The sequence below is a fragment of the Littorina saxatilis genome, linkage group LG16 (assembly GCF_037325665.1).
Source record: "Littorina saxatilis isolate snail1 linkage group LG16, US_GU_Lsax_2.0, whole genome shotgun sequence".
NCBI classification, from domain to species: Eukaryota; Metazoa; Mollusca; class Gastropoda; order Littorinimorpha; family Littorinidae; genus Littorina; species Littorina saxatilis.
Window position 1 is genome coordinate 30,369,051 of NC_090260.1, and position 27,912 is coordinate 30,396,962.

The 27,912-nt window shown below is 46.8% G+C and overlaps 1 protein-coding gene across 1 annotated transcript in view; it reads right to left on the reverse strand.

Annotated features, from left to right (window-relative positions):
* LOC138950800 (titin-like) overlaps positions 1 to 27,912 on the reverse strand; it is a 47,724-nt gene that overhangs the window by 18,192 nt on the left and 1,620 nt on the right. The window contains exons 2-4 of the mRNA XM_070322520.1: positions 4,396 to 27,857; positions 819 to 1,009; positions 25 to 119 (exon numbers count right to left, since the gene is read on the reverse strand). Coding sequence (XP_070178621.1) covers positions 25 to 119; positions 819 to 1,009; positions 4,396 to 27,857 — 23,748 coding nt within the window. The remainder of the gene's footprint in view (positions 1 to 24; positions 120 to 818; positions 1,010 to 4,395; positions 27,858 to 27,912) is intronic.

Consider the following 27,912-nt stretch of genomic DNA (forward strand, 5'->3'; position numbering starts at 1 on the left):
CAGCTGGCATGGGACATAACTTACTGTGCCGAAAAAGTGTTTGTCTCTTCGTCTCTCTCTGACTCTGCTGCGGTTGTCTCCCCTGCTCCGCTCTCTCGCCCTTCGTGAACACGATCACCCTGAGAGGGTAGAAAAAACAACCGATCAATCAAAAGAAAGGAATAAATGAACTGCATAAACTCCCGGACATAGACAACTTTTGCTTAACTACATTTTTATTTCAACTCTCCAAGTAAAACAACTTTTACACAAAATCATAATCAGTGTATGCGTTTACATAAATCAATCAATAACTAAACCAATGCGTCACGTTTCTCAAATTGTAACTATTAACGGCAACCAGACAAGCAAGACAGAATACAAAAACCAAAGACGGTAACAACGCAGCAAAGAGACAAACAATCATCATCATCAACAATAATAATAATAATAATAATAATAAATGAGCGTTTATATAGCGCAACATCATAACTTTACAATTATGCTCTTTGCGCTTGTCACATTTAAAATTAAAAACACAGTTATACAAGCATTTACATCTACATTCATAGTCAACAACGCTTAATTAAAAGCATACACCATCAAACATACATTACAAAACATTCTTCAACTAACTAAGTAATAAAAACATGAATAAATACGTAGTGAAAACAAGAAAATACCAGCTGAATCCCTTAATCAGACAGAACATGTTATCAACAATACTCAACAACAACAACAACTACAATCACAACAACAACAACGTAGGTGCACACTGTCTGTCTATCTATTTGTCTGTCTGCTTTTATTCATAATCTACACATAAAAATGTCTCTTACCTGTGCCCGGTCATGCCTGGCCTTCTCGAGGTCATTGGCGATTCTGTCGGCTAGGATGTCAATGGCATTTATGAGGTCGACTGATTGGGTGTCCAGTCCGCAGCCCAGGCGGTCAGACAGGGTAGTGACGAGCTCTCGGACAGTCTCCAGCTGTTCTTCGTACTCTTCCCGCACATCCTCCTCCTTCACTTCTGTTGGACAATGCACGTGAACATCGGTTAAGAACAAATTAGGTCAACTGAAGTGATCAGATATATTTTGTAAATTGTTGTATTTCGATCACAGAAATGACCATTGGAAAATTTGAATATGGAAAGAAGTTAGATTTGGGTATTTTATTGGAATAAGAGTTAAATATTGGAAGAAAGTGTATGTGTTGTAGTGTATATGGTTGATTATGTCATAAAGAAAAGGACCAAAGAAGAAGGCTGCTCCCCGCCTAAAGGAAAACAAAAAGATGTTGAAAGAAACAAAAATATGGGTTGAAGCAACCTGCATGCAACCGAGGTCAAAAAAGAGAAGAACAAGAGGCGAAGCCTTCAAGGCTCACGTAAGAAATCGACAAACAGTAACACAAACTCAATCACTCCGTCACACACACACACACACACACACACACACACACACACACACACACACACACACACACACACACACACGCACACACACACACACACACACACACACACACACACACACACACACACAGAAAGAGCATAGGTGAAACTGTGCAAGAAAGCGAGACACTAGATCTAGATCTGTCTGTCTGCATGTAGCCTACTTACAGGGACACGACTGCCAACAGAGTCTCGGCCCGCTCAAAATAATAATGACCGAGACTTTCAGTACTTCCTTCGCGTGACGTCTAACCCTCTTACGTTATAATGTGACGTCAATGTAATGTGACGTCTTCAAATGTTAGAGTTTCTACCACAGACATACACACGCACAAACACACGCACACACACGCACACACACACGCACGCACAGACAGACAAAGTTACGATCGCATAGGCTACACTTACGTGAGCCAAAAACAAGTCGCGTAGGGCGAAATTACAACATTTAGTCAAGCTGTCGAACTAACAGAATGAAACTGAACTCACTGCATTTTTACAGCAAGAGCGTATACTCGTAGCATTGTCAGTCCACCGCTCGATGCAAAGGCAGTGAAATTGACAAGAAGAGCGGGGTAATAGTTGCGTTGAGAAGAAAAGCACGCTTTTCTTTTTCTCTATTCTTTTTAACTTTCTGAGCGTGTTTTTAATCCAAACATATCACATCTATATGTTTTCTGGAATCAGGAACCCACAAGGAATAAGATGAAATTGTTTTTAAATCGATTTCGGAAATTTTATTTTAATAATAATTCTTATATTTTTAATTTTCAGAGCTTGTTTTTAATCCGAATATAACATATTTATATGTTTTTGGAATCAGAAAATGATGAAGAATAAGATGAACGTAAATTTGGATCGTTTTAAAAACAAATTATTTTTTTTACAATTTTCAGATTTTTAATGACCAAAGTCATTAATTAATTTTTAAGCCACCAAGCTGAAATGCAATACCAAAGTCCGGCCTTTGTCGAAGATTGCTTGGCCAAAATTTCAATCAATTTGATTGAAAAATGAGGGTGTGACGCCTCAACTTTTACAAAAAGCCGGATGTGACGTCATCAAAGGTATTTACCGAAAAAAAAAAAAAAACGTCCGGTGATATCATTCCCAGGAACTCTCATGTCAAATTTCATAAAGATCGGTCCAGTAGTTTGGTCTGAATCGCTCTACACTCACACACGCACAGACACACACACACACACACACACACACACACACACACACACACACACACACACACACACACACACACACACATACACCACGACCCTCGTCTCGATTCCCCCTCTACGTTAAAACATTCAGTCAAAACTTGACTAAATGTAAAAAGGAAGTGAAGTCAAAAACAGAAGAGAGTTCAGTTTGCGGAACGTTGGATTATTGACGGGTCCAAACATAGAATTTTTAAACATTTTGTTTAACATGATAACTGTTCTGTTTTAGAAAATGTTCTTGGTGAGAATGAGAAAACGTTCAGTTAAATAACCTTTCTGGGTCCTCATTTATTCTTGACTTCTTTTTCACGTGAATTCAAATTAGTTATAACAGAAGTGAATTAAACTAGTAAATCATTACCTTGTGGTTATAATAAATGAATTCTTTCATCCAACATACTAGAAAGCACGACCATCACACACTCGTTTTAAGAACAAATCCGAGACAGCATCAAATTTCTTCTATTAAATGAAGTATGACTAACTTGGTATGCTGCTCACGGCACCGAAGACTCTCACTGAAGAAAAAAATCCATCTAAAAAAACTTGACGGTAAATATCAATTGAGCAGACTTTTTTACGATTCTAGCAGACGAACTCATTGATTACATTTCTGAGTAAAACTTTCGTAACGAAGAGAGAGAGAGAGAGAGAGAGAGAGAGAGAGAGAGAGAGAGAGAGAGAGAGAGAGAGAGAGAGAGAGAGAGAGAGATAGAGACAGACCGACCGACAGAGAAAGACAGGTAGACAGACAGACAGACAGAGTGACTGAGAGAGACAGATCGAATGACCGAGAGAAAAACAAGTCGCGTAAGGCGAAAATACAATATTTAGTCAAGTAGCTGTCGAACTCACAGAATGAAACTGAACGCAATGCCATTTTTCAGCAAGACCGTATACTCGTAGCATCGTCAGTCCACCGCTCATGGCAAAGGCAGTGAAATTGACAAGAAGAGCGGGGTAGTAGTTGCGCTAAGAAGGATAGCACGCTTTTTTGTACCTCTCTTTGTTTTAACTTTCTGAGCGTGTTTTTAATCCAAACATATCATATCTATATGTTTTTGGAATCAGGAACCGACAAGGAATAAGATGAAAGTGTTTTTAAATTGATTTGGATAATTTAATTTTGATAATAATTTTTATATATTTAATTTTCAGAGCTTGTTTTTAATCCGAATATAACATATTTATATGTTTTTGGAATCAGCAAATAATGGAGAATAAGATAAACGTACATTTGGATCGTTTTATAAATTTTTATTTTTTTTTACAATTTTCAGATTTTTAATGACCAAAGTCATTAATTAATTTTTAAGCCACCAAGCTGAAATGCAATACCGAAGTCCGGGCTTCGTCGAAGATTACTTGACCAAAATTTCAACCAATTTGGTTGAAAAATGAGGGCGTGACAGTGCCGCCTCAACTTTCACGAAAAGCCGGATATGACGTCATCAAAGACATTTATCAAAAAAATGAAAAAAACGTTCGGGGATTTCATACCCAGGAACTCTCATGTCAAATTTCATAAAGATCGGTCTAGTAGTTTAGTCTGAATCGCTCTACACACACACACAGACAGACAGACAGACAGACAGACAGACAGACACACATACACCACGACCCTCGTCTCGATTCCCCCCTCTATGTTAAAACATTTAGTCAAAACTTGACTAAATGTAAAAAGAGAGAGGGGAAGGCAAAACAGACAGAAAAAAAAACAGAAAAAAAAACTTTTACACTTACCTCCTGAAGAGTCTACGGAATGTATAGCTTGCAGGCCGGGTTTTGCTTCTTCGACAGTTTTCCCTGCTTCGGTTTCGGGCTGCTGAGTTATCGCCCCTTCTTCTAAGGCCAGGTCTGCTTGCATGTGCGGGGAGTCTGAGTCCAAGGTAAAGACGTCATCTGAGTATGATGTATGAAGCCTTTCCTCTCTGAACTCTGTGGCTGACGTCATACCTGTCTCTGCTACGTCAGGAATGACTGAAGCTTTGCTTTCTTCTGTGTCATCAGAGTGTACGTCAGCGTGGGACGCCGCGAAACCGTCACCAACAGACTCCTTCGTGACGTCAGGACTGGCCGTCTTGTTCTCCTCTGACGTAATTCGGTTGATTTTGGACATGATGTTGCTCAGAGCGTCCTGAATGTGGCTCAACATCTGCTGTTCGCTGCCCCCTGTTTCATGCTGTGGGGATTGTTGTCTCTCTGTTTCATGCTGTGGGGATTCTTGTCTCTCTGTTTCATGCTGTGGGGATTCTTGTCTCTCTGTTTCTTGGGCTGCTGCATAATGTGTCTGCCCCTCTTCCGAAACGGCTACGTTTTCATCTGAAGGTGTTGAATCTTTCCCCACTGCTGCAAGGTGAACAGTGTCGTTTTCGCTGATCTCCTGGGTTTCTTCTTCAGTCAGTTTCTCAATGTCTTCAACAGCAGGAGAAACGCTGTCCTCTTCTGCCGAAGCTTCTTCCCCAATCTTCTCCACCTCTCCAGCTGTGACGTCTGTAGAAAGAATGACGTCATCTTCGGTCTCTTCATAAGTCAGCTTAACGGCATCTTCGACTGCAAGTTCCCCGTGTTCCAGGCTGCTGTCTTGTGCCTGAAGGATCTCCTCTACGACCTCTGTTGCAGTCTCTCCCGTGGTTAATGCCTCGTCAACCTCTCCGCTTTCACCCTGTGACGAGACACGCTCTTCATGTTCAGCAACGGGTGAAGAGAAAATGGGTGCAGCAAAGAGTTCTCGCTGGGCACCTGTTTCCCACCTGTCTTGGACTGGTTCCTGTTCATCAGGTTCCAGGTAGAACGTAGGGCTCTCAGGTTCTTCAGTGGGCGACAGTTCCCGTGTTTCAGTGCTGGTGTCTTCGTGGGTGAATTCTTGCGCGTCTAGCCCATGGTGAAGTGTCTCTTGACAGTCCTGGTCTTCTGACTGTAAGTCACGCACCTGTTGTTGTGTTTCGCTTGGTACATCAACAGACTCCAGCTGCATTTCTGACGCTTCGGCCACTGCCAGTTCTGCCTCGTCCTCTACGATTGACGCTCCTTCCAGCAGGTCTCTAAAGTCCTGCTGGCTTTCTTCTGCTTCAACGCCGGTGTATACAGGTTCAGTCTGTGCTTGTTCCTCTTCTTGGAGCGTGACCTGGGCAGCAGTGGGGTCTTCGTGGGTGACAAGAAATTCGCGATACGCCTCTGCTGGGGTTTTGAAGCCGATGAAGATTGCGTCATCGGGTTGAGAGTCACTGACGTCTTCAGAGGTACGGTGGTCCTCATTATGTAGAATTGTGACGTCATCCCATGTCGTTGCGCCCTCGTCAAGGACACCTGCACCCCAGGCTGTCTGCGTGGGATACGACTCAATGCGAGTGTCCTCCGACTCGGTAGCTGTAATGCAGGGGATATGATGGTGGGGTTGGAGTACAGATGAACCGAGCGCCGTCCCCAGGAAAGACAACACACCTTCTAGTTCAGGGTCAGGACTCTCAGCTCGTGCTGTGACGTCTATAGAAAGAATGACGTCATCTTCGGTCTCTGCTTCAGAGTGGTCATCGTCAGAGTAGCTGCAACCAGCACTGACACTTTCGTCGACAGTAGAAGTTTTTTCCGTCTCTTCACCATGGATGCTGATTTCTGTCTTTTCAGCAAACCAATCATCGCTGTCTTTAGCAGGCGCAGGAAGCTCAGAGTCAGGACTCTCTGGACGGTTGATGATGTCATCAAAAATAGCATGTGACGTCATTTCATCAGCAGCCGGAAAAACTGCTGTTGTTGGAGATGCATCGGTCATAGTAGACTCGGCTGCAGGTTCCAGTTGGTCAGCTCTGACGTAGCCTCCGAAGGTCTCTTGCTGAAGGTTTACAGACATCAGAAACTCTTGTCCTTCCCATTCATTTGTAGGAGCAGAAACAGATTTAAAAGTTTCAGGGCTGATTTCATCTGTGACTCTGTCCGTCTGAAATTGATCTGAATCTTGTCCTTGCTGTTCCAGCTCATGAGTGAAGAGTGACTTTTGTTCTTGCCAGTCAAAGGCAGAAACCGTGATTTCCTGGGGCTCGTAGGTTTCTGAGATCACTTCTTCTTCTTGATCACTTCCCTCTTTAGCCTGCTCCTGTGTCTGCTCAGGGGTAGTCAGCGGTTCATCTTGCCAGTCAGTTTCAGGAATTACGATTTCTTGAGGTTCGTAACTATCTGAAGTCACTTCTTCGATAATTCCGCCTTCAAGGGTTTCATGTTCTGCATTTTCTTCTTCCTGCACAGGGGTGGTCTCTGCTGGGGCTTGCTCCTGCTCAGTATTAGTTAAAGATTCTTCTGCTTGCCAGTCGCTTTCAGGAACAACAATTTCTTCAGGCTCGTTGGTTTCTGAGGTCAATCCTTCTTGAAGCCTTTCCTCGTCAGCATCCTTGTCTTCTGACTTTTCAGAAGAGTCATGTGTTGTTAGGGGCTCCTGTTCTTGCCAGTCAGTTACAGGAACAGAGATATCTTGAGGCTCGTATGTGTCAGCAGTGACCTCTTCAGCCACGCTTTCTGCTTCAGGTTGTTCTGTCTCCTGCCAAGGTTTGCCGTGCTTCGTATGAGGGAGAGTCAAGGATTCTTCTTCTTGCCATTCAGATTCTTGTACAGACATTTCCTGAGGCTTGTAAGCATCTGCCGTGAGTTCTTCAAACACACTTTCAGCTTCAGTTTGTTCTGTTTCCTGATCAGGCCTGTCTTGTTCCTGTGCAGAGGTGGTCAGAGGTTCTTCTTCTTGCCATTCAGCACTGGGGATCGAGATTTCCTGAGGCTCGTATGTGTCAGCAGTCACCTCTTCAGCCACGCTTTCTGCTTCAGGTAGTTCTGTATCCCGCTCAGGTTCTACTTGCTGACCAGAGGTAGCCAGAGGTTCTTCTTCTTGCCAGTCAGAAGTAGGATCGACGATTTCTTGAGGCTCAAAGGTTTCTGATTCCCGTTCTTTCAAAGCGATGTCCTCTTCAGCATGTTGTCCTTCAGCCCTTTCAGCAAAGTCGTGTGTGGTAAGTGGTTCCTGTTCTTGCCAGTCAGTCATAGGAACAGAGATTTCTTGAGGCTCGTATGTGTCTGCACTCATTTCTTCTGTCACAGGTTCCTCTGAGTCTTCCATTGATTCTGCTTTGTCGTGTTCCTGTTCTGGGGTGGTTATGGGTTCTTCTTCTTCCCAGTCAGCACAAGGAACGGAGATTTCCTGAGGCTCGTATGTGTCAGCAGTGACCTCTTCGGTCACGCTTTCTGTTTCAGGTTGTTCTGTCTCCTGCTCTGGTTCGACATGCTGACCGGAGGCAGTTAGCGGTTCTTCTTCTTGCCATTCAGAAGTAGGAACGATGATTTCTTGAGGCTCAAAGAGTTCTGATTCCCCTTCTTTCAAAGCGATGTCCTCTTCAGCGCGTTCAACTTCTGACCTTTCAGCAAAGTCGTGTGTGGTAAGTGGTTCTTCTTCTTTCCATTCAGCGTTGGGAATGGAGATTTCCTGAGGCTCGTATGTGTCAGCAGTGACCTCTTCAGCCACGCTTTCTGCTTCAGGTTGTTCTGTTTCATGCTCAGATTCAGCTTGCTGACCGGAGGTAGCCAGAGGTTCTTCTTGCCAGTCAGACATAGGGATGGAGATTTCTTGAGGTTCGTATGTGACAGCAGTGAGTTCTTCAGACACACGTTCTGCATCAGTGGGGCCTGTGTCCTTGCCAGGCCTCTCTTGCTCCGGCACTGGGATAGTCAGCGGTTCTTTTTCTTGCCAGTCAGACATAGGAACAGATATTTCTTGAGGCTCGAACGTGTCAGTGGTGAGCTCTTCTGCCACACTGTCTGCTTCAGGTCGCTCCGACTCTTGCTCAGATTCAACTTGCTGATGGGGGGTTGTCAGAGGTTCTTCTTGCCAGTCAGACATAGGAACAGAGATTTCCTGATGCTCGTATGTATCTGCACTCATTTCTTCTGTCACGGGTTCTTCTGACTCTTCCGCTGATTCTGTTTTGTTTTGTTCGTTATCTGGGGCGGTCATGGGTTCTTCCTCTTGCCAGGGAGTTGCAGGTGCTGGTATTTCTTGACGTTCACATGTGTCTGCACTTGCTACTTCAGTCTGATCAAATTCTTCTGTAGCCGATTTTTCTTCATCAACCACTTCTTCTTCTTTGACACGATGTTCGCCGTGTTCCTCTGATTTCAGTTCTTGTGCAACAGAGGCTGTGAAGAGTTGCTGTTGTTGGTCAGTTTCTGCAGTAACTGGTTGTTCGTCGTCATCTAAGTCTTTTTTTTCTTCTTCTTCTTCTTCTTCTTCTTCTTCTTCTTCTTCTTCTTCTTCTTCTTCTTCTTCTTCTTCTTCTTCTTCTTCTTCTTCTCCTTCTTCAGTAGTATGCTCTGGTTTCTCCTCTGCTTTTAGTTCTTGTGCAGCAGAAGTTGTCCAGGGCCGTTGTTGTTGCTCAAGCTCTTCCATATCTGACTGTTTCTCTTCTGCCAACTGGTGTTTGTCGTCCTCCTCCTTTTTCTCCTCTTCTTCTTTTTCCTCTGCTTCATTTTCCTCTTCAGCTATGTCCTCTTCCTTCTCCTGCTTTTCTCTGTCTTCTTTCTCCTCTTTACCATCCACAGTTGCGGCAGCTGCGTCGTCGCCCTCCTGCGTTTTCTCATCAGGGACGTAGACGGTCAGACTGCTAGTTGAACCAGAGTCCCATTTACGGGAATTCCCGAACAAAACTTTCCCGGCCTCCTCTTCTTCGTCTTCGGTCTCTTCTTCTGAGTCAGTCCAGTCACTGTCTTCCTCGCTCTCATATTCCTCGAGCTTGATTTCCACCTCTTTGCTTTCCTCTGACCGGCTTTCTGTCACTGGAGTCTCAGTCTTTGGGGCTTCTGTTTTCTCCCCTTCCGATTCAAAGCTTTCGTCGTCGCCTTCCTCCTCCTCCTCTTCCTCCTCTTCCTTTTGTGTCGTTTCTTTTAAATGTTCTGCATATTCTTCTTCCCTGGTCTCTGGTTGTTTCATTTCTTCTGACCCGCATTCTGTGAATTGAATCTCGGTCTTTGTTGTTTCTGCTTTCTCCTCTTCTGGTGCGAAGCCTTCTTTCTCCTCCCTCTCATCTTCTTTAGTTCTTTTCGGTTCTTCTGTATGTTCTACACATTCCACTGTTCCTTCTGTGTCTTCTTCTGGTACTGTTTTCAGCTGTAGGATTCTTTCTGCTGTCCAACTCTTTCTCCTTTCTTTCAGCTCCTGTAGAGTAGCTGCAACCTCTTTTTCCTCTTCGCTTTCTTCTTCGCTTTCTTCCTCACTTACTTCTTCACTTTCGTCTTCGTCTTCACTCTCATCTTCTGCAAAGTCGACCCCTATCACCCATGTTTCATGTTTGTCGCTGGCGCCTGTCTGTGCCTCCCGCTGAGTAGCTCCTTCTTCTCTTGCTTTCTCTTCTACTTCTTCTTCTTTCTCTTCTGCCTCTGGCACTTGCATTTCCTCTTCGCCTTTCTCTTTTTGTCCATTCTCTTCATATTTGTGTACTTGTGCTTCTTGTTCTGTAACGTCTTTCTCTTCTGTCTCTGTTCCTTCGTCCTCCTCCCCCTCCTCCCCCTCCTCCCCCTCCTCTTCACTTCCCTCATCTTCGATCCCTTGTTCGACCCCAAGCACCCCCTCTTCTTGCTTTGTGCCCTCTTCTGTCAGTCTCTTTTCGTGTTCAGTTTCTAGAGCTTCTTGGGAAGTAGTGTGAACCTCTTCTTCCTCTTCGCTGCCTTCTTCTTCGTCTTCTTCCTCCTCTTCACTTTCTTCTTCGTCTTCCTCGCTTCCTTCGTCTTTGTCGTCGTCGTCTTTGTCGTCGATCTCAGACACTTTCTCTTCTTGTTCTGTCGCTTCTCTAGTCAACACTTGTTCCTGTTCACCAGTGTATGTGTCTTGTGGAGAACTTTCCTGTTTGTTTTCTTCTTGGAACTCTTCTGTTTCGCCTTTGGTCTCATCTTTGTCAACAGCTGGCTCTTCCTTTTCCTCCCTTGTATGACCCTCTTGTTCTTGCCTCGTCATGTCAGTACCCGGCTCCTGTTCTTCCTCGTCGTCTTCTTCTTCACTCTCCATTTCTTCTTCACTCTCCATTTCTTCATCACTCTCCTCCCACTGTTCTGCTTTGAAGTCTTCGCCGCCTGCTGCAGTGTCAGGACGAGTGACTCTCCTTAGAGACAGAACCTCCGTCGACTCTCCGGGTGCTGTGAGTGGAGCCGCCCCTGCCCAGTCACCTTCAGGAATCTGAATTTCTTGAGATTCATAGGTCTTGGAAATTTCTTCTGTAGCTTCGTCGGGTTCAGCCAGCTCATGTTGCTGAGGGATTGCTTCTGGTGACGTAAAGGGAGCTTCCTCTGACCATTCAGATGTAGGAACAGAAATGGAGGAGGGCTCGTAATTTTCTGGGATCTCTTCCTCTTCACTCACTTCTCTGTCTTCTTCTTCTTTTTCTTTCTCTCCTGAGTCTTCGTCTCTCTCAGAAGGATCAGTAAAAGGAGCATCTTCTGTCCAGTCATTTGCAGAGATCTGGATTTCTTGAGGTTCGTAGTTTTCAGCCGTGACGTCTTCTTCGGCATCTGAATGCACCTCTCCTTTGTCTTCAGGTTCTTCTTCTTCTTCAACAGGGGATGTAAACGGTTTTTGTTCCATCCATTCAGTCTCAGGGACCTCTATTTCCTGTGGTTCATAGCTCTCTGGAATTATCTCTTCCTCTACTTCAACTTGTTGAGGCTCGTAGTGTTCAGGAGTGTGGTCTTCTCTTTCCTCAGATTTGGTTTCTTCTTGCTGTTGGTCTTCAAGGTCATGCATTGTGAGTGGAGCTTCCTCGGTCCAATCACTCTCAGGAATCTGAGGTTCAAAGTCCTCTGGCATGACCTCTTCTTCTCTTTCTGTGAGTTCCTGGTCAGCTGATGATGTCGTTTCCTCAATGGGGACAGTCAAGGGTTGTTCCTCTGTCCATCCACTTTCAGGAATCTGGATTTCTTGAGGCTCGTAATGCTCAGGGATTTCTTCTTCCTCCTCAGGTTCAGTTTGTACTTCTTCTGGTGCTTTTTCTCGCTGTTCATTTTCTGCAGCAGGCAGTGTGAAAGGCGCCTCCTCAGTCCATTCAGTTTCGGGAATCTGGAAGTCTTGTGCTTTGTAATCTTCCAGAGTTTCTTCTGTCTCTGACTCCTCTTTGGGCAATTGCTCTTCATCCTCCTGATCTTTGTCAATGGGAGCAGTAAAAGGCGCAGCTTCAGACCAGTCACTTTCAGGAATTTGGATGTCCTGGGCGTCGTAACTTTCCGGAACATCTTCCTGTTCTTGCTCATCCCATGTTACTGGGGTTTCTCCTTCAACAGTTTGCACGAGCTGCATCCACAAGAGCTCAGCATCAGGACTGGCAGATCTGTACAGAGCAGCGTCTCCTACTTCAGCACTCATCAAGTCCTCGGCGATATCAACTTCTGCGTCCTCACTGAATGCCTGACTGAAGGGCACAGGGTCCTCCTTGACTGCTGTCGTCATGTCACCTGTGTCAAGGTCGTCACGCATCTCTTCTTCTGTGACTGACTCAGGACTTTCAGGTCTGTGAGTGACATCATCAGATGGACACAGAAAATCTGCTCCAGAGTCGATGTGTTCAGTGCCGAGGTCAAGGTCACTGGCGCTGACCCCAGTGAGAGATGAAGTGACCTGGTCACGTCTGTCTCTGGAATCCCACAGCAAGGGTTGTTGTGAGCTGGACTCCTCTGTCTCCTCCACTGCTTCTTCCATGTCTGCAGATCTCTGGTCATCAGGGGTACTGCTCTGTTTAACTCCCATTTCAGGTTCTTCTTCTGCCAGTCCCTCGTCTGGTTCAGCTGTCTCTTCAACCCACTCAGAGTCAGAAATCTGGATTTCTTGAGGCTCGTAGTGTTCTGGAATTTCCTCTTCCTCTGTTCCAGTTTCCATTTCGCCTGATGACTTGTCTTGCTGTTCATCTTCTGCAACAGGCAGTGTGAAAGGAGCCTTCTCAGTCCATTCAGTTTCGGGGATCTGGAAGTCTTGTGCTTCGTAATCTTCCAGGGTTTCTTCTGTCTCTGACTCCTCTTTGGGCAATTGCTCTTCATCCTCCTGATCTTTGTCAATGGGAGCAGTAAAAGGCGCAGCTTCAGACCAGTCCCTTTCAGGAATTTGGATGTCCTGTGCGTCGTAACTTTCGGGAACATCTTCCTGTTCTTGCTCATCCCATGTTACTGAGGTTTCTCCTTCAACAGTTTGTACGAGCTGCATCGACAAAAGCTCAGCATCAGGACTGTCAGATCTGCACAGATCAAGTTCTCCTGCTCCAGCACTCATCAAGTCCTCGGCGATATCAACTTCTGCGTCCTCACTGAATGCCTGACTGAAAGGCACAAGCTCATCCTTGACTGCTGTCGTCATGTCACCTCTGTCAAGGTCGTCACGCATCTCTTCTTCTGTGACTGACTCAGGACTTTCAGGTCTGTCTGTGATGTCATCAGATGGACACAGAAAATCTTCTCCAGAGTCGATGTGTTCAGAGCCAAGGTCAAGGTCACTGGCGCTGACCCCAGTGAGAGATGAAGTGACCTGGTCACGTCTGTCTCTGGAATCCCACAGCAAGGGTTGTTGTGAGCTGGACTCCTCTGTCTCCTCCACAGCTTCTGCCATGTCTGCAGATTTCTGGTCGTCAGAGGTATCTCTCTGTTTAACTCCCATTTCCGGTTCTTTTTCTGCCAGTCTCTCGTCTTGTTCAGCTGTCTCATCAACCCACTCAGAGTCAGGAATCTGGATTTCTTGAGGCTCGTAGTGTTCTGGAATTTCCTCTTCCTCTGGCTCAACTTTTGTTTCTTCTTGCTGTTGGTCTTCCTGGACAGGTATTGTGAGTGGCGTTTCTTCCGTCCACTCACTTTCAGGAACCTGGATTTCTTGTGGCTCGTAGTGTTCAGGGATTTCCTCGTCCTCTGCTTCAGTGCTTGCTTCATGTTGCACCTTTTCTTGTTGTTCATCTTCTTCAACAGGCAGAGTGAAAGGCACTTCCTCGGTCCACTCAGTCTCAGGAATCTGGATTTCTTGAGGTTCAAAGTCCTCTGGGATTTCCTCTTCTTCTGTTGCAAAGTCGACTTCTTGTTGTTGTTTATTTTCTGCAGCAGGCAATGAGAAGGGCACTTCCTCAGTCCACTCAGTCTCAGGAATTTGGATTTCTTGTGGTTCAAAGTTCTCTGGGATACCCTCGTCGTCTCCGTCTTCCATTTGTTCCTGGTCAGCTGATGACTCCTCTTTCTGAGGTGGAAAAGTCAAGGGCTCTTCTTCTGTCCATTCACTATCAGGAATCTGGATTTCTTGAGGTTCGTAATGCTCAGGGATTTCTTCTTCCTCCTCAGGTTCAGTTTGTACTTCTTCTGGTGCTTTTTCTGGCTGTTCATCTTCTGCAGCAGGCAGTGTGAAAGGAGCCTCCTCAGTCCATTCAGTTTCGGGGATCTGGAAGTCTTGTGCTTCGTAATCTTCCAGGGTTTCTTCTGTCTCTGACTCCTCTTTGGGCAATTGCTCTTCATCCTCCTGATCTTTGTCAATGGGAGCAGTAAAAGGCGCAGCTTCAGACCAGTCACTTTCAGGAATTTGGATGTCCTGTGCGTCGTAACTTTCGGGAACATCTTCCTGTTCTTGCTCATCCCATGTTACTGGGGTTTCTCCTTCAACAGTTTGCACGAGCTGCATCGACACGAGCTCAGCATCAGGACTGTCAGATCTGTACAGAGCAGCGTCTCCTGCTTCAGCACTCATCAAGTCCTCGGCGATATCAACTTCTGCGTCCTCACTGAATGCCTGGCTGAAGGGCACAAGCTCTTCCTTGACTGCTGTCGTCATGTAACCTGTGTCAAGGTCGTCACGCATCTCTTCTTCTGTGACTGACTCAGGACTTTCAGGTCTGTGAGTGACATCATCAGATGGACACAGAAAATCTTCTCCAGAGTCGATGTGTTCAGAGCCAAGGTCAAGATCACTGGCGCTGACCCCAGTGAGAGATGAAGTGACCTGGTCACGTCTGTCTCTGGAATCCCACAGCAAGGGTTGTTGTGAGCTGGACTCCTCTGTATCCTCCACTGCTTCTTCCATGTCTGCAGATCTCTGGTCATCAGGGGTACTGCTCTGTTTAACTCCCATTTCAGGTTCTTCTTCTGCCAGTCCCTCGTCTGGTTCAGCTGTCTCTTCAACCCACTCAGAGTCAGAAATCTGGATTTCTTGAGGCTCGTAGTGTTCTGGAATTTCCTCTTCCTCTGTTCCAGTTTCCATTTCGCCTGATGACTTGTCTTGCTGTTCATCTTCTGCAACAGGCAGTGTGAAAGGAGCTTCCTCAGTCCATTCAGTTTCGGGGATCTGGAAGTCTTGTGCTTCATAATCTTCCAGGGTTTCTTCTGTCTCTGACTCCTCTTTGGGCAATTGCTCTTCATCCTCCTGGTCTTTGTCAATGGGAGCAGTAAAAGGTGCAGCTTCAGACCAGTCACTTTCAGGAACTTGGATGTCCTGTGCGTCGTAACTTTCGGGAACATCTTCCTGTTCTTGCTCATCCCATGTTACTGGGGTTTCTCCTTCAACAGTTTGTACGAGCTGCATCGACAAAAGCTCAGCATCAGGACTGTCAGATCTGCACAGATCAAGTTCTCCTGCTCCAGCACTCATCACGTCCTCGGCGATATCAACTTCTGCGTCCTCACTGAATGCCTGACTGAAGGGCACAAGGTCTTCCTTGACCCGTGTCGTCATGTCACCTGTGTAAAGGTCGTCACGCATCGCTTCTTCGGTGACTGACTCAGGACTTTCAGGTCTGTCTGTGATGTCATCAGATGGACACAGAAAATCTTCTCCAGAGTCGATGTGTTCAGAGCCAAGGTCAAGGTCACTGGCGCTGACCCCAGTGAGAGATGAAGTGACCTGGTCACGTCTGTCTCTGGAATCCCACAGCAAGGGTTGTTGTGAGCTGGACTCCTCTGTCTCCTCCACAGCTTCTTCCATGTCTGCAGATTTCTGGTCGTCAGGGGTATCGCTCTGTTTAACTCCCATTTCCGGTTCTTTTTCTGCCAGTCTCTCGTCTTGTTCAGCTGTCTCATCAACCCACTCAGAGTCAGGAATCTGGATTTCTTGAGGCTCGTAGTGTTCTGGAATTTCCTCTTCCTCTGGCTCAACTTTTGTTTCTTCTTGCCGTTGGTCTTCCTGGACAGGTATTGTGAGTGGCGTTTCTTCCGTCCACTCACTTTCAGGAACCTGGATTTCTTGTGGCTCGTAGTGTTCAGGGATTTCCTCGTCCTCTGCTTCAGTGCTTGCTTCATGTTGCACCTTCTCTTGTTGTTCATCTTCTTCAACAGGCAGAGTGAAAGGCACTTCCTCGGTCCACTCAGTCTCAGGAATCTGGATTTCTTGAGGTTCAAAGTCCTCTGGGATTTCCTCTTCTTCTGTTGCAAAGTCGACTTCTTGTTGTTGTTTATTTTCTGCAGCAGGCAATGAGAAGGGCACTTCCTCAGTCCACTCAGTCTCAGGAATTTGGATTTCTTGTGGTTCAAAGTTCTCTGGGATACCCTCGTCGTCTCCGTCTTCCATTTGTTCCTGGTCAGCTGATGACTCCTCTTTCTGAGGTGGAAAAGTCAAGGGCTCTTCTTCTGTCCATTCACTATCAGGAATCTGGATTTCTTGAGGTTCGTAATGCTCAGGGATTTCTTCTTCCTCCTCAGGTTCAGTTTGTACTTCTTCTGGTGCTTTTTCTGGCTGTTCATCTTCTGCAGCAGGCAGTGTGAAAGGAGCCTCCTCAGTCCATTCAGTTTCGGGGATCTGGAAGTCTTGTGCTTCGTAATCTTCCAGGGTTTCTTCTGTCTCTGACTCCTCTTTGGGCAATTGCTCTTCATCCTCCTGATCTTTGTCAATGGGAGCAGTAAAAGGCGCAGCTTCAGACCAGTCACTTTCAGGAATTTGGATGTCCTGTGCGTCGTAACTTTCGGGAACATCTTCCTGTTCTTGCTCATCCCATGTTACTGGGGTTTCTCCTTCAACAGTTTGTACGAGCTGCATCGACAAAAGCTCAGCATCAGGACTGTCAGATCTGTACAGAGCAGCGTCTCCTGCTCCAGCACTCATCACGTCCTCGGCGATATCAACTTCTGCGTCCTCACTGAATGCCTGGCTGAAGGGCACAAGCTCTTCCTTGACCCGTGTCGTCATGTCACCTGTGTAAAGGTCGTCACGCATCGCTTCTTCGGTGACTGACTCAGGACTTTCAGGTCTGTCTGTGATGTCATCAGATGGACACAGAAAATCTTCTCCAGAGTCGATGTGTTCAGAGCCAAGGTCAAGGTCACTGGCGCTGACCCCAGTGAGAGATGAAGTGACCTGGTCACGTCTGTCTCTGGAATCCCACAGCAAGGGTTGTTGTGAGCTGGACTCCTCTGTCTCCTCCACAGCTTCTTCCATGTCTGCAGATTTCTGGTCGTCAGGGGTATCGCTCTGTTTAACTCCCATTTCCGGTTCTTTTTCTGCCAGTCTCTCGTCTTGTTCAGCTGTCTCATCAACCCACTCAGAGTCAGGAATCTGGATTTCTTGAGGCTCGTAGTGTTCTGGAATTTCCTCTTCCTCTGGCTCAACTTTTGTTTCTTCTTGCCGTTGGTCTTCCTGGACAGGTATTGTGAGTGGCGTTTCTTCCGTCCACTCACTTTCAGGAACCTGGATTTCTTGTGGCTCGTAGTGTTCAGGGATTTCCTCGTCCTCTGCTTCAGTGCTTGCTTCATGTTGCACCTTTTCTTGTTGTTCATCTTCTTCAACAGGCAGAGTGAAAGGCACCTCCTCGGTCCACTCAGTCTCAGGAATCTGGATTTCTTGAGGTTCAAAGTCCTCTGGGATTTCCTCTTCTTCTGTTGCAAAGTCGACTTCTTGTTGCTGTTTATTTTCTGCAGCAGGCAATGAGAAGGGCACTTCCTCAGTCCACTCAGTCTCAGGAACTTGGATTTCTTGTGGTTCAAAGTTCTCTGGGATACCCTTGTCGTCTCCGTCTTCCATTTGTTCCTGGTCAGCTGATGACTCCTCTTTCTGAGGTGGAAAAGTCAAGGGCTCTTCTTCTGTCCATTCACTATCAGGAATCTGGATTTCTTGAGGTTCGTAATGCTCAGGGGTTTCCTCTTCCTCCTTAGGTTCAGTTTGTACTTTTTCTGGTGCTTTTTCTGGCTGTTCATCTTCTGCAGCAGGCAGTGTGAAAGGAGCCTCCTCAGTCCATTCAGTTTCGGGAATCTGGAAGTCTTGTGCTTCATAATCTTCCAGGGTTTCTTCTGTCTCTGACTCCTCTTTGGGCAATTGCTCTTCATCCTCCTGATCTTTTTCAATGGGAGCAGTAAAAGGTGCAGCTTCAGACCAGTCACTTTCAGGAACTTGGATGTCCTGTGCGTCGTAACTTTCGGGAACATCTTCCTGTTCTTGCTCATCCCATGATACTGGGGTTTCTCCTTCAACAGTTTGCACGAGCTGCATCGACAAGAGCTCAGCATCAGGACTGTCAGATCTGTAGAGAGCAAGTTCTCCTGCTTCAGCTCTCATCAAGTTCTCGGCGATATCAACTTCAGCGTCCTCACTGAATGCCTGACTGAAAGGCACAAGCTCATCCTTGACCGCTGTCGTCATGTCACCTGTGTCAAGGTCGTCACGCTTCGCTTCTTCTGTGAGTGACTCAGGACTTTCAGGTCTGTCAGTGATGTCATCGGGAGGACATAGAAAATCTGCTCCAGAGTCGATGTGTTCAGTGCCGAGGTCAAGGTCAGTGGCGTTGACCCCAGTGAGAGATGAAGTGACCTGGTCACGTCTGTCTCTGGAATCCCACAGCAAAGGTTGTTCTCCGTCAGACTCCCTTGGTTCTGTGTCTGTCGAACTCTGGTTATGAGGGGCGTAGGCTTCTTCCACTGGCATTAGAGGTTCTGTTTCACCCAGTTTCTCGTCTTCTTCAATGGTTTCTGATGGCCAGTCAGAGTCAGGAACCTGGACTTCTTGAGGCTCGTAGTGTTGTGGAGTTACTTCTTCGTCTGTCTCAGGTTTTGTTTCTTCTTGCTGTTGGTCTTCATGGACAGGCATTGTGAGTGGCGCTTCTTCAGTCCACTCACTTTCAGGAACCTGGATTTCTTGTGGCTCGTAGCTTTCAGGAATTTCCTCGTCCTCTGCTTCAGTGCTTGCTTCATGTTGCACCTTTTCTTGTTGTGCATCTTCTTCAACAGGCAGAGTGAAAGGTGCCTGCTCAGTCCATTCAGTCTCAGGAATCTGGATTTCTTCGGGTTCCAAGTCCTCTAGAAGTTCCTCCTCATCTCCTGCAAAGTCGACTCCTTGTTGCCTCTCATCTTCTGCAGCAGGCAGTGTAAAAGGCGCTTCCTCAGTCCATTCAGTTTCGGGGATCTGGAAGTCTTGTGCTTCGTAATCTTCCAGGGTTTCTTCTGTCTCTGACTCCTCTTTGGGCAATTGCTCTTCATCCTCCTGATCTTTGTCAATGGGAGCAGTAAAAGGCGCAGCTTCAGACCAGTCACTTCCAGGAATTTGGATGTCCTGCGCGTCGTAACTTTCCGGAACATCTTCCTGTTCTTGCTCATCCCATGTTACTGGGGTTTCTCCTTCAACAGTTTGCACGAGCTGCATCGACAAGAGCTCAGCATCAGGACTGTCAGATCTATACAGAGCAGCGTCTCCTGCTTCAGCACTCATCAAGTCCTCGGCGATATCAACTTCTGCGTCCTCACTGAATGCCTGACTGAAGGGCACAAGGTCCGCCTTGACTGCTGTCGTCATGTCACCTCTGTCAAGATCGTCACGCATCTCTTCTTCTGTGACTGACTCAGGACTTTCAGGTCTGTCTGTGATGTCATCAGATGGACACAGAAAATCTTCTCCAGAGTCGATGTGTTCAGAGCCAAGGTCAAGGTCACTGGAGCTGACCCCAGTGAGAGATGAAGTGACCTGGTCACGTCTGTCTCTGGAATCCCACAGCAAGGGTTGTTGTGAGCTGGACTCCTCTGTCTCCTCCACAGCTTCTTCCATGTCTGCAGATTTCTGGTCGTCAGGGGTATCGCTCTGTTTAAGTCCCATTTCCGGTTCTTTTTCTGCCAGTCTCTCGTCTTGTTCAGCTGTCTCATCAACCCACTCAGAGTCAGGAATCTGGATTTCTTGAGGCTCGTAGTGTTCTGGAATTTCTTCTTCTTCTGGCTCAACTTTTGTTTCTTCTTGCCGTTGGTCTTCCTGGACAGGTATTGTGAGTGGCGTTTCTTCCGTCCACTCACTTTCAGGAACCTGGATTTCTTGTGGCTCGTAGTGTTCAGGGATTTCCTCGTCCTCTGCTTCAGTGCTTGCTTCATGTTGCACCTTTTCTTGTTGTTCATCTTCTTCAACAGGCAGAGTGAAAGGCACTTCCTCAGTCCACTCAGTCTCAGGAATCTGGATTTCTTGAGGTTCAAAGTCCTCTGGTATTTCCTCTTCTTCTGTTGCAAAGTCGACTTCTTGTTGTTGTTTATTTTCTGCAGCAGGCAATGAGAAGGGCACTTCCTCAGTCCACTCAGTCTCAGGAATTTGGATTTCTTGTGGTTCAAAGTTCTCTGGGATACCCTCGTCGTCTCCGTCTTCCATTTGTTCCTGGTCAGCTGATGACTCCTCTTTCTGAGGTGGAAAAGTCAAGGGCTCTTCTTCTGTCCATTCACTATCAGGAATCTGGATTTCTTGAGGTTCGTAATGCTCAGGGATTTCTTCTTCCTCCTCAGGTTCAGTTTTTACTTCTTCTGGTGCTTTTTCTGGCTGTTCGTCTTCTGCAGCAGGCAGTGTGAAAGGAGCCTCCTCAGTCCATTCAGTTTCTGGAATCTGGAAGTCTTGTGCTTCGTAATCTTCCAGGGTTTCTTCTGTCTCTGACTCCTCTTTGGGCAATTGCTCTTCATCCTCCTGATCTTTGTCAATGGGAGCAGTAAAAGGCGCAGCTTCAGACCAGTCACTTTCAGGAATTTGGATGTCCTGCGCGTCGTAACTTTCGGGAACATCTTCCTGTTCTTGCTCATCCCATGTTACTGGGGTTTCTCCTTCAACAGTTTGCACGAGCTGCATCGACAAGAGCTCAGCATCAGGACTGTCAGATCTGTACAGAGCAGCGTCTCCTGCTTCAGCACTCATCAAGTCCTCGGCGATATCAACTTCTGCGTCCTCACTGAATGCCTCGCTGAAGGGCACAAGCTCTTCCTTGACTGCTGTCGTCATGTCACCTGTGTCAAGGTCGTCACGCATCTCTTCTTCTGTGACTGACTCAGGACTTTCAGGTCTGTGAGTTACATCATCAGATGGACACAGAAAATCTTCTCCAGAGTCGATGTGTTCAGAGCCAAGGTCAAGATCACTGGCGCTGAACCCAGTGAGAGATGAAGTGACCTGGTCACGTCTGTCTCTGGAATCCCACAGCAAGGGTTGTTGTGAGCTGGACTCCTCTGTATCCTCCACTGCTTCTTCCATGTCTGCAGATCTCTGGTCATCAGGAGTACTGCTCTGTTTAACTCCCATTTCAGGTTCTTCTTCTGCCAGTCCCTCGTCTGGTTCAGCTGTCTCTTCAACCCACCCAGAGTCAGAAATCTGGATTTCTTGAGGCTCGTAGTGTTCTGGAATTTCCTCTTCCTCTGTTCCAGTTTCCATTTCGCCTGATGACTTGTCTTGCTGTTCATCTTCTGCAACAGGCAGTGTGAAAGGAGCTTCCTCAGTCCATTCAGTTTCGGGGATCTGGAAGTCTTGTGCTTCGTAATCTTCCAGGGTTTCTTCTGTCTCTGACTCCTCTTTGGGCAATTGCTCTTCATCCTCCTGATCTTTGTCAATGGGAGCAGTAAAAGGCGCAGCTTCAGACCAGTCACTTTCAGGAATTTGGATGTCCTGCGCGTCGTAACTTTTGGGAACATCTTCCTGTTCTTGCTCATCCCATGTTACTGGGGTTTCTCCTTCAACAGTTTGTACGAGCTGCATCGACAAAAGCTCAGCATCAGGACTGTCAGCTCTGCACAGATCAAGTTCTTCTGCTCCAGCACTCATCACGTCCTCGGCGATATCAACTTCTGCGTCCTCACTGAATGCCTGACTGAAGGGCACAAGGTCTTCCTTGACCCGTGTCGTCATGTCACCTGTGTAAAGGTCGTCACGCATCGCTTCTTCGGTGACTGACTCAGGACTTTCAGGTCTGTCTGTGATGTCATCAGATGGACACAGAAAATCTTCTCCAGAGTCGATGTGTTCAGAGCCAAGGTCAAGGTCACTGGCGCTGACCTCAGTGAGAGATGAAGTGACCTGGTCACGTCTGTCTCTGGAATCCCACAGCAAACGTTGTTCTCCGTCAGACTCCCAAGTTGGCTCCTCTAGTTCTGTGTCTGCAGATCTCTGGTCATGAGGGGCGTAGGCTTCATCCACTGGCATTTCAGGTTCTGTTTCACCCAGCTTCTTGTCTCCTTCAATGGTTTCTAATCCCCAGTCAGAGTCAGGAATCTGGATTTCTTGAGGCTCGTAGTGTTGTGGAGTTACTTCTTCGTCTGTCTCAGGTTTCGTTTCTTCTTGCTGTTGGTCTTCATGGACAGACATTGTGAGTGGCGCTTCTTCAGTCCACTCATTTTCAGGAACCTGGATTTCTTGAGGCTCATAGTCTTCGAGGATTTCCTCTTCCTCTGTTTCAGTGTTTGCTTCATGTTGCAACTTTTCTTGCTGTGCATCTTCTGCAGCGTGTGTGAAAGGTGCTTCTTCCGTCCATTCCGTTTCAGGAATCTGGAAGTCTTGTGCTTCGTAATCTTCCAGGGTTTCTTCTGTCTCTGACTCCTCTTTTGGCAATTGTTCTTCGTCCTCGTTGTCTCTATCAATCGGAGCAGTGAAAGGAGCAGCTTCACACCAGTCACTTTGAGGAATTTGTATGTCTTGGGCTTCGTAGTTTTCTGGGATTTTACTTTGTTCTTGATCATCCCATGTTTCCCGATGTTCATCTTCGAAAGTTCCCACAAGTTGCATAGATAAGAGCTCAGCATCAGGACTTTCAGATCTGTCAAGAGCAGCTTCTTTGTCTTCTTGTGCCCTCATGAAGTCCTCGGCAATATCAACTTCTGCATCCTCACTGAATGCCTGACTGAATGGGACAAGCTTCTCAATCAGGTCAGCTGTGATGTCACTGGTGTCCCTGAACTGAGGCACAGTGTCTTCTGTTGCTGACTCAGGACTTTCAGGCCTGTGAGAGAAATCGTCATGGGGCCACACAAACTCTGCACCAAGATCAATGTGTTCAGAACTGAAGCCAAAACCACCAGCGCTGGCCCGAGAAAGGGACGAAGAAAGATGATCACGTCTGTCTCTGGAATCCCACAGCAGACGTTGTTGTAAGATGGTTTCCTCCGCTGCATCTGCATCTGTAGATCTGTGATCATCATGAATGTGGTTTTCCTCAACCTCTTTTTCACGGTCTGCCACTCCCACTTGCTCATCATCTACCAAGTCAGAGTCAGAAATCTGGATTTCTTGAGGCTCATAGTGTTCAGGAATTTCCTCTTCATCAACCGTTGTTTCTTCTTGCTGTTGGTCTTCATAAACAGGCATTGTGAGTGGAGCTTCTTCTGTCCACTCACCGTCAGGAATCTGAATTTCATGAGGCTCGTAGTCTTCGAGGATTTCCTCTTCCTGTGCTTCTTGTTGCACTTGTTCTTGCTGTTCATCTTCTTCAATTGTGAAAGGCGCTTCTTCCTTCCATTCACTCTCAGGAATCTGGATTTCTTGAGGTTCATAATCTTCTGGAGGGGTGTCTCCATCTTCATCCACTCTTGCGTTTTCTTCTTTTTGTTCTGTTTTCTGTTCTCCCAGGGTTTCGGCAGGAGATTGCTCTGCAGTCCACTCAGATGCAGGGATCTCGATTTCTTGAGGTTCATAGTTCTCTTGGATGACCTCTTCTTCTGTTTCAAGTTCCTCCATTTCCCCATCTTGTGTTTCTTCTGTTTTAACGGGAAGTGTAAAAGGTTGCTCCTCAGTTAATCCGCCTGAAGAAATCTGGATTCCCTGTGCTTCATACTCTTCCAAAGTACTGTGTGGTAATGGCTCATCTTCTGGCAACTGTCCCTCGACTGCCTGTGGCTTCTCAACAAGGGAAGTAAAAGGTGCCTCTTCTGCCCAGTCACTGTCTGGGATCTGAATGTCTTGGGCTTCATAGCTTTGAGATGATTCTGCTTGTTGTTGCTCAGGGTGTTTCTCTTGAAGTTTCTCCTCCACTGTTTCCACGAGTTCAACTGATGAGAGTTCAGGATCAGGACTGTCAGGCCTTTGCAGGAGAACCTCTGCTTCCTCTGCCCTCGTCAAGTCCTCGGGAAACTCCACTTCTGCATCCTCACTGAACGCTTGGCTGAAGGGCACTAGATCTTTGCTGACCTCGTCCGTGAACTCATCCATCTTCATGAAGCTCCAATGGGTCGCTTCTGTCATGGAGTCTGGGCTGTCAGGTCTCTGTGTGACGTCATCTTCAGCGCAGACGTATTCTGCGCCCTGGTCCATAGGATCAGAACCCAACTCAACGTCAGCAGCTTCCACGAAGGCTCCTGCATGTCGACCCATTGAATGACGAACGACAGTTGCTCCAAACAGGTCCTCATGGTAAAGGTACTCTGACAGCTGGGGGACGAAGGGAGTGTCTCTTGACCAATCCAATTGTGGTACTTCTATCTCCTGTGGTTCGAACACAGTCGGGACTGTCTCAGAATCTTCTTCTTCTTCAGGTTGTCTGACTTCCTGTGCAGCCCCTTGTGTGAAGGGTATTCCTTCTGTCAAAGCAGACTCTGACACTTCTATTTCCTGAGGTTCATACACAGCTGGGACTGACTCAGTTTCTTCTTCCAGCGGTGTGTCTTCTCCTTCAATATCCTGCGTGAAGGACGTTTCCTCTGTCCATTCTGTCGCTGGTACTTCTATCTCTTGAGGTTCGTATGCAGCTGGGACTGTCTCAGTATCTTCTTCTTTTTCCAGCTGTCTGTCCTCTTGTTCAATCTCCTGTGTAAATGGTACTTCTTCTGTCCAGGTAGACTCTGGTACTTCTATCTCTTGAGATTCGTACACAGTTGGAACCGTCTCCGCCTCTTCTTCAAGTTGTTTGTTTTCTTGTTCAAACTCGGGTGTCTGCTCTGCCCAGGTAGACTTTGGTACTTCTATTTCTTGAGGTTCGTAAACGTCTGTCGTTGTATCAACCTCTTCTTCCCTTTCTTCTTTTTCTGTCACCTTAACTTCCGATTGTTTTGTGAAAGATTCTTCTTCTGTCCATTCTGCTGGTATCTGTATTTCCTGAGGTCCGTACACAGCTGGGACCGTCTCAGTCTCTTCTTCTTCGGGTTGTGTGTATTCTTGTTCAACTTCCTGTGTGAATGGTTCTTGTGCTGCCCAAGAAGACTCTGGCACTTCTATGTCATGATGCTCGTACTCAGCCGGGACTGACTCAGCCTCTTCTGTCGGTTGTCTGTATTCTTGTTCCACCTCTTGTGTGAATGGTACTTTTGTCCAAGTAGACTCTGGCACTTCTATGTCCCGAGGCTCGTACACAGCCGGGACTGACTCAGCCTCTTCTGTCGGTTGTCTGTATTCTTCTGCGACCTCCTGTGTGAACGGTACCTCGTCTTTCCACCGGAACTCTGGTACTTCTATGTCTTGAGGTTCTTCGGCCGCTTCGAATGTCTCGATGCCTTCTACTTCCACCCGTTGAATGTCAGACTCCTTTTCTTGTGTGAAGGGTGCTTCTGCTGCCCACTGTGTCTCTGCTATCTCTATCTTCTGAGGAATGTACACGGCTGGGACTGACTCGCTTTCTTCTGTGCCCTTTTCTTCCCCTCTGTTCTCCGCTGCTGTTTGCTGTGTGAATGGGACGTCTTCTGTCCACTCTGTTTCTGATATGTGTATCTCTTGAGGTTCATAGTCTTCTGGGGTCGTTTCAGTGTCTTGTCCTATTTCTGTTTCTTCTTGTTTCTCTTCATTTGCCGCTCCTTGTGTGAATGGAGCTTCTTCTGTCCAATCTCCCTCAGATATCGGTATTTCCTGAGGTTCGTAGGATTCTGGGACTGTCTCAGTCTCTTCTTCTGGTTGTCTGTCTTCTTCTTCAGCCGACTGTGTGAATGGTATTTCTTCTGCCCACTGAGACTCTGGTACTTCTATTTCCTGAGATTCGTATGCAGACTGGACTGTCTCGGCCTCTTCTTGTTCAGTCTGCCTGTCATCTTCTTCAGCCTTCTCTGTAAATGGTGCCTCCTCTGTCAACTGAGACTGTGGAATTTCGATTTCTTGAGGTTGGTAGTCTTCTAGGACTCTTTCAGTCTCTTCTTCTGTTTCTTCTTGTGTCTCTCCAACTTCTGTCGGTTTTGTGAAAGGAGCTTCTCCTGTCCACTCTGCCTCAGATATCTGTATTTCCTGAGGTTCGTAGAATTCTGGGGCTGTCTCAGTCTCTTCTTCTGGTTGTCTGTCGTCTTCTTCAGCCGCCTGTGTGAATGCTACTTCATCTGTCCACTGAGACTCTGGAACTTCTATTTCTTGTGGTTCGTACACGGCTGGGAAATTCTCAGTGTCTCCGTCTTCTTCAGATGGTTGAGATTCACTTTCTTCTTGTACATAAGTCAGAGCCTCTTCTGCTTCTTCTTTTCCTTCGAAACTGTCTGTATCAACTCTCTCTTTAGCAAACTCTACCTTGTTCCACTCACCGAATTCCTCCCCAAACGGCTTGGTGTGTGACACAGCGCGCTGCAACTCTGTCACCAGATCAGAGTCATCATGGACGATGACGGTTCCAGTTTGCGGGTCCACCAACCAATCAACGCCTTCTGCGTCTGAAAACTGGTGATCGCTTTGTGCGACGTCATCAAAACTGTCCCTGGTTTGGTCAGCAGAAAGCGTTAGCTTGTCAGAAACCGGAATATCAGTCAGTTGTTCTGTGATTGGTTGCGTGTCATCAGCGTAACCACGAGTGATGGTCTCAGTTGAAATGTCTTGATGTTCTGCTGCTGCTGTGTCACTCAGTTGAGATTGGTCGAAAGTCCCTGGAGCCTCGGACTCAGCTTCAAGACTGTATGTGTCAACGCCTTGGGTAAAGTCTGTTGGGTCTATGACGTCACCAAGCTCATTTGGGAAGGACTCGGGACTGTCAGGTCTGCGAATGACGTCAGAAATGCCATGTCCGTCTGTTCTTGCCTCGGCTGTTGCGTCGATTTCTTCGGACGCAGAACTTTGCAGGGTCACGCCTGCGGCGAAATTGTCATGTTGCGAAGAAATCTGAACTTGGTGTTCAGTCAAGTTTTCAGCCGAGGTATCCGTTTGCTGAGAGCTCTCAAATTCTTCCTTTGTTTGTTCATAAACAGCTTCTACTTCCTCTTTCGTGTCAAAATCTGACAGCTCTTCATGCTGCTGAGAAGTTTCCTGCTGAGTTCTGAATAGACTTTCATGCTCCAGCAGCTTTACTTCAGGCTGAAAGAATGGCTCTGGTTGTGCTGCAAAAAGAGACCCAGTTTCAGACAGTGATATTTTCTCCGAAACAAGATCAGCTTGCAGCGGAGTTTCAATGGCAGAAGCGAAGTCTCTGTGAAGATCGTCAGTGGGAGAAATGTACACTTGCTCCTCTTCAGGAGACTGCGTTCTTGCTGAGATGCTTTCAGGAAGAAGATCTGCTTGCAGCTGACCTTCGTCAGAAGCAAAGTCTCTCTGAACGCTGTCAGTAGACAAAGTGTATTCTCTCTCCTCTTCAGGGGGTGCAAACCTTTGTGACATGCCCTCAGAGATAACACCGGTCTGCAGTGGACTGTCAAAACGAGAGAGGAAATGTCTGTGTCGATCATCAGTATAAGCGTTGTATTCTCTCTCTTCGCCAGGGGACGGCGATCTCGCTGTCAGTCTATCTGAAACGAAGGCAGCCTGCACTGGACTCTCCACAGGAGAAGCAAAGTCTCTGCGACGTTCTTCACTGGAGAGAGTGTAGTCCCTCTCTGTACCGGGCGACGGTGACCTCGCTGTTTGAAGTCTGTCTTGTCTCCCGTACATCACGTGCGAAATGTCAATACTGGGTATTGGTGTAGCGACCAGCACTCTTTGGATCCGCTCCGTAGATAAGTTGTAGCAGATTTCTGACCCGTCTTCGACAGTGTGACATGTTGCCCAGGCTGTCTCTGAGTAGGCGTCTTCTTCGGTGTTCTCGTCTTCGTTGGTGTTTTCTTCTAGCTCTATGGTTATGACTTCGGTGTAGAACGTAAGGTACCTGAAATTTAGAACAATGTAGGAGAAATGATTGAACAGTATAAAATTGTTTTAAA